Source organism: Gaeumannomyces tritici, assembly GCF_000145635.1.
Source record: "Gaeumannomyces tritici R3-111a-1 unplaced genomic scaffold supercont2.110, whole genome shotgun sequence".
Lineage (NCBI taxonomy): Eukaryota > Fungi > Ascomycota > Sordariomycetes > Magnaporthales > Magnaporthaceae > Gaeumannomyces > Gaeumannomyces tritici.
Genome location: NW_008804654.1, coordinates 1 through 9,769, shown reverse-complemented (window position 1 = coordinate 9,769; position 9,769 = coordinate 1). Strand labels below are relative to the sequence as shown.

Genomic DNA, 9,769 nt, shown 5'->3' with positions numbered 1-9,769 from the left:
GGCACAAGTCAGTTTTTATGCTCGTCAAGTTGACAGTTTCCGCTGTTTGGGGCCCATGCGTACCATTATCAGCGAGGCTCGGTTCGGGAGGGCGGGGTTTTTTATACTGGGTGAGGCCGGCAGGCTGGGGTTGGCTCCGATAACGGTCGTTAAGGTCTGGATAAGGCGAGAATGAGTGTTTGCCAATGAACAGGACGAACAAATATGCTTCCTTCTCGACCGACCCTTCGCCCTCTTATAGACGTCCGTTTATCTTTGACCATTTCATTTAGGTTTCGGTGTTTATCGACCTAGCAATAACAAAAAAACAAAACAAAGGAACAAGAAGAAACGAGGCGTATAGTGAGGCTTCTCCCGCCCGCCAACCGCTTTCGCCCGGGTCCAACGCCACGTCCCCAGCCGGCCCCCTACTTCCCCCCCGCGCCCGGCATACAGGCCCAATCGTTTGGGTTGGGCGGCAATGGCCCCCCCGTAAGACCTCCCAGCCGTCGCGTCGTGGCCTCTCGGGCGGAAGAAGCAACGGGTCAGGATTGCGCCCGGTTTGGTGGAATCGCCACCGATCGGCACATGCACCCGCGACAGACGCCCTGCCACGCAAGCAACCATTCACGGCATTCGGGCGGCCACAGCTGCAAAGGGGTCGAAGGGCCGCATCGAGAGGCGCCTCATTCCAGAATGATCGACTTGTCCATCACCTGGAGGGGAATCTAGCCCGGGGCCTGCCATGCAAGGAGCAAGAGCCCTGCATTCTGTATTACCCTAACGCTACCAACTCATTGCAACCAAGGCGGGCTACCGAAAAGCAACCCAACCTCAACCGATCTCCCCCCTTGAAACCCGCTACACCCACCGCCTCGCCTCACGACCTGATGACGACGGTGCCCTCGGCGGGCTCCAGCAGGCGCCAGGTGCACGAGATGCCCAGGGCGGTGAACTTTGCAATGATGCGCTCCGCGATCTCGCCGTGGTTGGCCGTGGCGAGCGCGAGGATGGCGGGGCCCGCGCCCGAGAGGCACACGCCCAGCAGGCCCGGCTGCGTCGCGGGCGTCATGGACTCGACGATGTCGGTCAGGCCCGGGATGAGCGTCTGCCGGTACGGCTGGTGCAGCTTGTCCTGCATCGCCAGGTAGATCATGTCCGGGTCCGGCGGGGACTGGCCCAGCGCCACGGGCAGGAGCGCTATCCTCTGGAGGTTGAATGTCTGTTTGTGGGGGTGTCATGTTAGTGCGTATATCCTCAACAAAATATCCGTTTCGACCGTTCAGCGAGAAAACATACCACGTCTGATCGAGGGTACTGAGCCGGCAGCACCTCCCGCGCCAAGGCCGTCGGCACCTCAAAGTCGGGGATTATGGCCACGGCCTTGATCTCCTTGGCCCAGGGGAACTTGATGTGGTGGCCGATGCCGTGCGGCGGCTCCGGCGGCGCGTCGCCCGTGTCGACACCGCCGGCCGGGGCAGAGAGCACCTCGCTCAGCGGGATCTCCGTCCGTGCCACGTCCTCGGGCTTCAGCGGGTTCAGGTACGTCCCGACAAAGCCGCCAAACAGGGCAGCGCCCACGTTGTCGGGGTGCCTCTCTGTATATAGTTACACTCGGGTGAGCAAGGCTTGCCAGCGCAGGCTGGGGTAACCATCAAAGGAGGCGACGTGGAACAGCCAGCCAGCAAAAACACCTACCAATCATCAAGCAAAAGTCGAATAACCTATCGTCGTCCAGGTGGTGCAGCCCGCCGACCTCCTTGCCCAGCATGACGCCGGCGACCACGGCGGCGCCCGACGAGCCCAGGCCGCGGCCGAGCGGGATCGAGTTCTTGATGTGCACGTGGGTCTGGGCTGGGAAGGCGCGCTGGCCGTGGCACCGGAGCACGTACAGGGCCACGCGCGTGATGAGGTTGGCGTCCGGGTCCAGCGGGATGCCGTCCGAGTCGGCCCCCTCGCCCTCGTACGTCACCCGGCAGTTGAGCGGGTAGGCCGTGCCGGCCCCGGACCGGTCGACGGTGACGTGCAGCTCCAGGTACAGCGACAGCGCCAGCCCGATCACGTCGAACCCGGGACCGATGTTGGCCGACGAGCTGGGCGTCTTGATGACGAAGGATTCGGGTGCCATCTTGTCTTTTCCTCTTATTGAGGCCGGCTAGATGGATATGAAAGAAACAGCCAAATCCCGAGCCACAGTTGACGTTGTACCAGACCAGTTGTACCAGACTAGGCCAAGACAGCTTATCCACGGGGCGAATTGGATACAAACACGACCTCGAGGTGACCTTAGGGCGGCTTAGCGGTCCGTACCTATTTATGTTCCCCCCAGCTACGATTGAAGCAGAGCAGGCGTTCTCGCTACGGAGTCATACACCGCCGGACCTGCAAGGGCGAGCACACCCGCCCGTGAAAGTTTGTGGCTAAAATTTTAATTTGGGCGCTAGAGGCCACCGATCGCGGAGGGCCGGGGTGGGGCTGACTTGCTGGTGGTCGTCTTACCTGTGTGACTCCACGACCTGCCCATCGCGAACCTAGGATGGAAGTCAACGAAAAGTGATTGAAGTGATGAGATGGAAGCTCGATGCGACAAATGGAGTACCCAAACCGCAGTAACCGCCATAACCGCGCTCAAATCAAAATGCAGTGCCATCTGTTTGTTGCTCTCGTGAGGCAGCCGCTACTGGCGTTGTGTTGGTGACTTACCATCCAATGTTCTTGTGCGACGGTTTTGTTTGCCTTGCGGCGCCCGAGAAGCCGTAGAATATGATTCCACCGCCGAGGAGGAGCGGGTTCTTTCTGGACTCAGGCAAGCTCGCGGCATCCCGCTAATTCCCTCCCGGCCAGGAAATGAACAAACAAATGGCGGAACATCTGTTCCTGATCGCGTAAACAAAGGCCTCTTTTGTGCTGGTGGACGATATTCCCATCGGCGAGCACAACATCCACTTGATAACACCACACGAAAAGCTTTGCGACTCAACGCGTCCACATCGGCAAGCCAGCTTCGAACATGGCCGATACGCCTACATTCAGCCCAACGAGGGAGCCCGCCGCCGCCCGATTGCGCGAGCTTGAGGCGCTCCAGAAGGAGCTGCATGTAAGTCCTGGATGAACATCGCCGCCGAGACGCGAACGTTGGGCAAGCACAGACTGACCAACCCACGCACCGCGCCGCAGACTCGCATCGCCTTTTTCGTCGTCCTCTCGGCCCTCCCGCTGGCCAGCTTCAGCATGGTGGCGATGAGCCTGCTGAGCCTCAAGACGACCGCCGCCGGCGAGGCACGCAAGGGGGGCCTCGACAGGGACGGTAGCCCGACGCTCTGGCTCCTGTGCCTGGTCGTCACCACGACGTTGACCAGCGTAGCGGCGGCCGCCATGATGGAGAACCTCGTCAAGCCGCGTGCCCGGGACTGGTGGGGGATGTCCCTGCTGATGGCCGCCGTCTTCGTGTGCGCCATCCTCGTCCTCCCCGTGCACCTGGCCGTCAGCGCCTACTGGGGCGAAGCCCTCGGCCGCGCCTGCATCTTTTTCATGTCGGTGCTCTTTTGCCTGACGGCCATTAGGCTCGGCTCGAGGACCGCCAGAGAGACACAACAGCCTGCAGCGGACATGAACCTTGAGGAGAGATGAATGGCATGCCAGCCGGAGCCGGGAACAGTGTCACCAGTCGTCCAAGAGAAAGTGTGCGTCCTGGGCTTGGCGCAGGAAAAGGAGGGCGCAGGGGGCGCATGTTGGTAGGTAGGAAGCTGCCAGACCGCAGCAAGGGATAGTATTCGGGGTCCAGCAAGGGAGTGGGCGCGAAGGAACGGGTCAAACAGCGCTTGGTGGTGAAATTCTATCCTCTGACCTGGGAACCGGCCCGGGAGACGCTCGAGCAAAGGGTCCGCGCTGGCCCGCAACAACAATACAGAAACTGGAACTGGCTGTTGGCCGGCAACGCCGTTTTCACCGACAGTCTTGGCCGCAATAAACCAAGGTGCTGGGACCCGTCTCCAAAGAGGGTCGTCGGCCTGCGTCGCCGAGTGTGGATCAGTCCTTTGGATGCTTTTGCCGTTCCAGCGGACCGTGGGGACCATGGCAGTAGAGACGTCAATTGTGGCAAGTGGGTATCCCAGGTTGGAAACCCGGCTAGCCAAGCCCGTGCATGTGGCCATTTCAAAAGTACAGCCGAGGCCTGCAAGATGTGTGGCTGGGCATTCCAAGTTGCTATTTTTGCTAGCCAGTGAAGAGGCACATAGTCAGGCCTCCTGTCGCTCCAGCCTCGACAGATAATCCGAACTTTGCGTTTGTCCCCGTGATGATGTGCTTCCCTTCGCCCCATCTCCTGTCAACGAGGCGCTTGCGCGTTCTGGCTGATCGTCAGGACTGGAGAAACACGCAACACCAGGCTGACCAGCCGACAGGGTGGATGGTGCAAACAGCAAATGCAATCAATCTGCGGGTTTGCCTCCTGCCAACATGACCCGTGCGCGCCGCATGGCCTTCCCCGTCCAGCCCGGCTGCGGTTGAACCATCAATGTGGCTGCAGCGACCCGTTTGCGCGGCGTTAAGCGCCAAAGGTCGGGTCGGCTCCAGCTTCTCAGCTTCCAACCGGTTGGCGCCTGGCTAAGTTGGCGGCTGAGCTAGTCTCTGCGCTCGCTCCCCTCAGCTGGGCCATGTAAACACCACTCGCTACAATAGAATCCCCCACCCAGAAAAAAGACAATTAGATGGGAAGCAACCCAAATTTCCTCGCGGAGATGAACCCTCCCACGTGGTCGGCCCCGAAGCAAATCGGGCGGCACTGGGAAATGCCGATCGAGGGCTGGGGTCGCATCCAGCCTGCCTGTGTGGCCAAAAGGTGTGCCTAGCAGCCGCTGCTTGACGTTGTGCAAGGGCGGGTTCCCGCAGCAATAATGCGGGTGGTTCTGCCTTGTCGCGTCGCCTGCGACCAAGGTCCATTACAGGGGCGCTGTGGCCCGTGGGGTTGAGGGGCCACTCAACCCCATCGGCTGCCCCGCTCTTCAGGTCCAGGCATCCGCAGCCAATCAGCCGCCGGAGCGCACCAGGAAACGGCGTCGCGAGACGTCACGTTTTGGTCGCGCTTGGCTGCTGCAAGCGACTGCGCCCTCCCTCGACTTGAAACGCCAGCCTCCCCCCCTGCGGATCCTCGAATGAACGCCCGCGCAAAAAAAAAAGAAGATCCCTTCCCTGCTTCCACGATCCTTGTCTGTGCCCCATCGATGCTGTCGTCGCCTGCCTCGAAAGCCAAACTTTTGAAACTCCCGTTCCTCCATCCATCCTTTCCAGCACCACAACCGCTGTGAGCGCTGGCCGGTACCTTTTTTTTTTTCTCTCTGCCAGGCTTTGTTCGCCTCTTCGTCTGACCCTCAATCGGCGAACCCGCCCGGCCCTGAATAGGGGCTCAAACCTCCGCCTCGCCCCCGCTCTCCCTCGGATCGACCGTCCAATCCCGCCGAGTGCCTGCCTCGAGCATACCACCGCTCCGAACACAGATCACACCCAGCATTCTCGGGCTGTGGCGAGGTCCCAAACCCAGCGCGTGGCGGCATTCCAGTCTGTGGTCACAAGCTCTGCGAGCAAACTTACCCCTCGCCGACATCCCCGTCCAATCATAGCCAGTGATACCGCCGACGTGGACGTGCTCGGTTCGGGCGCATCGAGTTGCATCGCCGGCCGTCCGTCTTTTTTACCTTTTCATTCTCTGCAAACTCGCATAGACTGTCTCTGAGTCCCCCAAGGACAGCCGCCCACCATGTCCAGATATAACCGCTTAGGCAAGTCGACTTGGAGAGGCCCCTTATTTTCCCTCCGATGTCACTGCATGCCCATGTCGGCATTCACTCTCCCGGCTTGTGCCGCTCTGCTCCCCATGCGCTCCTAGCACCACCCCTTTCAACTCGCGACACACTCCCCCACTTTGCATTGTCAGGGTCTCCCGGCAGATTTCCCCCGCGTCCTATTCATTGTGGTGTCTCTTTGTCCTGCGCATAGTTCAAAGCAGGCTCCTGCCTGACAGGTGGAACTGATATCAGCACACATTCCATCGTCGCTGCCGCGTCCTGGGGCTTTGTTCACCTTGTTTGCTGGGGAAACCTGAAAATATCATTTAAAACTTGTGCCAACGCCATCACCATCGCCGTTCAGAGTATCTGCTCTGGTGATAATAAAAAAAAAACCCCTCCGGAAAAAAAAAACGCGACATTTCATTTCTAACACACCCTTGACGCGCAGAGGACGACTACTTCGATAACTCGCGCCCGATGAATAACCGGCCTCCTCCGCACCGGACGCCATCGCCGGGTAACCCGATGCAGCATGGCTACCAGCTGGACGATAACCCGTACGGAAGGCAGGGGAACGCTAGCAACCTCGACATCCCTATGGGACCGGGGAGATATACCCCAAGCGACCAGCTACAGCTTCACACGGCAGTAAGTTGCGCGATACCAAGGGGTGCCCGTGGGAACACTGAGCGAGTACTAACCCAAAATCAGCACTCCGTCGGCAACTTGAGCGAACCGTCGGGCTACAGCGGCCAACCGGGCGAGTACCGTGAAGGCTATTCGGTCAATCCCGAGCAGCACCATGATGCCTACTACAACCAGCCTTACCAGCCCACCCCGATGGAGGGAGGCGGCTTCGACAACGATGGGCGCCCCCTCCTGAACCAGCAGGACTCGTACGGGATAGACCAGCCGTACACAGACGACCCAAACGCGCCAAAGCAGCAGGGCGGGCTCAAGCGGTGGAAGACGGTCAAGAAGGTCCCGCTGTACCGTGGTAACCTGGTTCTTGACTGCCCGGTCCCGCCCAAGCTCCTGAACCAGCTGCCTCACACGGAGCGCGACGAATTCACGCACATGCGCTACACGGCGGCCACATGCGACCCCAACGACTTCTACGAGAGCAACTTTACACTCCGCCAGCAGCTGTTCAGCAAACCCCGTCAGACGGAACTTTTCATCGTGGTCACCATGTACAACGAAGACGAGGTCCTGTTCGCTAGAACCATGATCGGCGTGTTCAAGAATGTCGAGTACATGTGCCGGCGGCCAGAGAGCAAGACTTGGGGCAAGGAGGCTTGGAAGAAGATTGTGGTCTGCGTTGTGAGCGATGGTCGTGCCAAGATCAACCCGCGCACCAGGGCACTCCTGGCCGGTATGGGTGTTTACCAAGAGGGAATTGCGAGGCAAAAGGTCGACGACAAGGAGACCACGGCGCACATCTACGAGTACACCACTCAGGTGGGCATGGCTATCAAGAACGACGTTGTCAGCTTGATTCCCAAACAGCAACCCGTTCAGATCCTGTTCTGTCTGAAGGAGAAGAACCAGAAGAAGATCAACTCCCATCGTTGGTTCTTCTCCGCCTTTGGCCGCGTCCTGAATCCCAACATCTGCGTACTTCTCGACGCCGGTACGAAGCCTGGTGGAAACTCCATCTACCACCTCTGGAAGGCCTTTGACCTCGAGCCCATGTGCGCCGGTGCATGTGGTGAAATCAAGGCCATGTTGGGTACTGGTGGCAGGAACCTGCTCAACCCCCTGGTGGCGGCCCAGAACTTCGAGTACAAGATGAGCAACATTCTCGACAAGCCGCTGGAATCGGCATTCGGTTTCATTTCCGTCTTGCCCGGCGCCTTCTCGGCCTATCGCTATGTCGCGCTCCAGAACGATAAGAACGGCCAAGGCCCCCTGGAGAAGTATTTTGCCGGCGAGAAGCTCCACGGCGGTGATGCCGGCATCTTCACCGCCAACATGTACCTCGCCGAAGATCGTATTCTCTGCTTTGAGCTGGTGACGAAGCGCAACTGCTCCTGGATTCTGCAGTACGTCAAGTCGGCCACGGGCGAGACGGATGTGCCAGACACGGCGACGGAGCTTATCCTGCAGCGGCGCCGCTGGCTTAACGGCTCCTTTTTTGCGGCCATCTACGCCATCGCCCACTTTTACCAGTTCTTCCGCTCCGATCACTCCTTCTTCCGCAAAATGGCCTTCTTCGTCGAGTTCGCCTTCAACACCATCAACATGATCTTCGCCTGGTTTGCTATCGGCAACTTCTTCCTGGTCTTCAAGATCCTCGTCACTAGTTTGGGCGACCCTGCGATGCTGGGACAGGTCGGCGTTTATCTCGGTATTACGTTTGAGTGGCTCTACGGCATATCTCTAATCACCTGCTTCGTCCTGGCCATGGGCAACCGACCCGCCGGCTCCGGTCCATATTACGTGGCCATGGTCTGGTTCTGGGCCATCATCTACGTCTACCTCCTGTTTGCCGCCATCTTCATTGCCTACAAGACAATTTCGGCCAACATCGAGAAAGGACAGACGACGGCTGCGCAGCTTCTCAAGGACAAGGTGATCGTGACGCTCATCTTGTCCGTCATGTCGACATATGGCATCTGGCTCGTCGCCTCGCTTCTCATGTTCGACCCGTGGCACATGCTCACATCCCTGGGCCAGTACCTTCTCCTGTCGCCCACCTTCACCAACGTGCTCAACGTCTACGCCTTTTGCAACACTCACGATATCTCGTGGGGTACCAAGGGTGACGACAAGCCAGACAAGCTTCCCTCGGTCAGCACCAAGGACGGAGAAGGAAAGGCGGATCTGCCCGATGAGGGTGACCTGAACGCCATGTACGAGCGCGAGCTTCAAGCCTTCTCGACCAAGTTCGTCGAGGCCAAGAAGGACCCGACCCCGTCGCAGCTCGAGGAGAAGCAGCTGGACTACTACCGAGGTGTGCGCACGGTCGTCGTGCTGCTGTGGATGGTCATGAACTTTGCCCTGGCCGCCGTGGTGCTCTCCACGGCCGGCGTCGACCGCATCGCTCCGGCGGCGAATCCGCAGGAGGAAAAGGACCGGAAGGGCGAACGCGCGACCCTCTACATGGGTATCGTGCTCTACAGCGTCGCGGCTCTTTCGGGGTTCAAGTTCATTGGGGCGTGCTGGTTCCTGGTTGTGCGCATGTTCAGGGGCGTCTGATCGTTTCTTGTTCTGCCATTTGCATTGCGCCTGCGGCCCCAAGGCTCCATAGGCTCCTGCGCTTTCCTTGTTGGGTATAGAGCCCTGCCTATTACGCCTATTTCGATCGAGAGATCCATGACATGAGATGACTTGTATTTGTCCTTATACCTTTTTCCTTGGTCTTTGTCTTCTTGGGGTTGCTTTACGTTTGGGTTTTCGTCTTGTTTCCAATTTGCGGTCTGTCGGCTTGTTGGTTTAGTCTTGTTCCAGGGGCTTGATGTTCCTTGCTTTCTCTTCTGCATGGGGATTTTGTGGTTCGGCTGCGACCGGCAATTGTTTGAATACTTGGGCACGTCTGAGTTCCTGACTATCTCGAAGTTCTCGCATCATGATCCGATCTGTGTTGTTCTCTCTGTTGATGTCCCTTTTTATGCCTTGATTCCCGTTCTACTGTCCCGCGCTGCATCTCGTCAAGCTTTTCATGGCGTTCAATGAGGGAAAAGGAGTCAAGGACGCATAGACGAGTGTTGGATACATTAGTCAATAACTGATTCAGGGATAAGCAGAATGCCTACAAATCTCCCTATGCCAGCCACGGATGGATCTTCTATCGACGAACTGACGATTGCTCACCAGGCTACATTGACTCCTTGACAGTCCTGTCAATGTGCTTGTTTATTAAGTAGCGTTTGAAGTATGATGTGCGACAATCAGGAAAGAGATTCCTCCATGACAATCACCTAGCGAAGAAGGCAACTAAGACTAGATGCCTCGCCCTCGGTCCCAACCCTCACAAACAAAGCCAGTCTCCTCAACCCCCC

General features: G+C 58.5%; 3 protein-coding genes across 3 annotated transcripts; 2 read left to right on the top strand and 1 right to left on the bottom strand.

Moving 5' to 3' along the window:
- Positions 1-63: 63 nt before the first annotated feature.
- On the bottom strand, positions 64-2,310 carry GGTG_14039 (homoserine kinase). Its single transcript, XM_009231966.1, has 3 exons — positions 1,678-2,310; positions 1,279-1,577; positions 64-1,201 (listed from the first exon to the last, which is right to left on the bottom strand). The coding sequence occupies exons 1-3, from the start codon at positions 2,105-2,107 to the stop codon at positions 860-862; spliced, it is 1,071 nt and encodes a 356-aa protein (XP_009230230.1). The 5' UTR covers positions 2,108-2,310; the 3' UTR covers positions 64-859.
- Positions 2,311-2,508: 198 nt separating this feature from the next.
- On the top strand, positions 2,509-4,291 carry GGTG_14038 (hypothetical protein). The gene is made up of 2 exons (XM_009231965.1): positions 2,509-3,076; positions 3,157-4,291. The coding sequence occupies exons 1-2, from the start codon at positions 2,990-2,992 to the stop codon at positions 3,607-3,609; spliced, it is 540 nt and encodes a 179-aa protein (XP_009230229.1). The 5' UTR covers positions 2,509-2,989; the 3' UTR covers positions 3,610-4,291.
- Positions 4,292-5,146: 855 nt separating this feature from the next.
- On the top strand, positions 5,147-9,676 carry GGTG_14037 (chitin synthase 3). Its single transcript, XM_009231964.1, has 3 exons — positions 5,147-5,756; positions 6,214-6,413; positions 6,477-9,676. Exons 1-3 carry the CDS (start codon positions 5,735-5,737, stop codon positions 8,964-8,966), a joined length of 2,712 nt encoding a protein of 903 aa, XP_009230228.1. The 5' UTR covers positions 5,147-5,734; the 3' UTR covers positions 8,967-9,676.
- The last annotated feature ends 93 nt before the right edge of the window (positions 9,677-9,769 follow it).

What these genes read in the sequence shown, in the direction of transcription:
- GGTG_14039 (XM_009231966.1), bottom strand. Translation starts at nt 2,107, where the DNA reads ATGGCACCCGAATCCTTCGTCATCAAGACGCCCAGCTCGTCGGCCAAC. An exon ending in CGACTTTTGCTTGATGATTG is followed by an intron (nt 1,578 to 1,677) that starts GTAGGTGTTTTT and finishes AACTATATACAG; the next exon opens with AGAGGCACCCCGACAACGTG. An exon ending in AGTACCCTCGATCAGACGTG is followed by an intron (nt 1,202 to 1,278) that starts GTATGTTTTCTC and finishes CCCCACAAACAG; the next exon opens with ACATTCAACCTCCAGAGGAT.
- GGTG_14038 (XM_009231965.1), top strand. Translation starts at nt 2,990, where the DNA reads ATGGCCGATACGCCTACATTCAGCCCAACGAGGGAGCCCGCCGCCGCC. An exon ending in CGCTCCAGAAGGAGCTGCAT is followed by an intron (nt 3,077 to 3,156) that starts GTAAGTCCTGGA and finishes ACCGCGCCGCAG; the next exon opens with ACTCGCATCGCCTTTTTCGT.
- GGTG_14037 (XM_009231964.1), top strand. Translation starts at nt 5,735, where the DNA reads ATGTCCAGATATAACCGCTTAG. An exon ending in GTCCAGATATAACCGCTTAG is followed by an intron (nt 5,757 to 6,213) that starts GCAAGTCGACTT and finishes CTTGACGCGCAG; the next exon opens with AGGACGACTACTTCGATAAC. An exon ending in AGCTACAGCTTCACACGGCA is followed by an intron (nt 6,414 to 6,476) that starts GTAAGTTGCGCG and finishes ACCCAAAATCAG; the next exon opens with CACTCCGTCGGCAACTTGAG.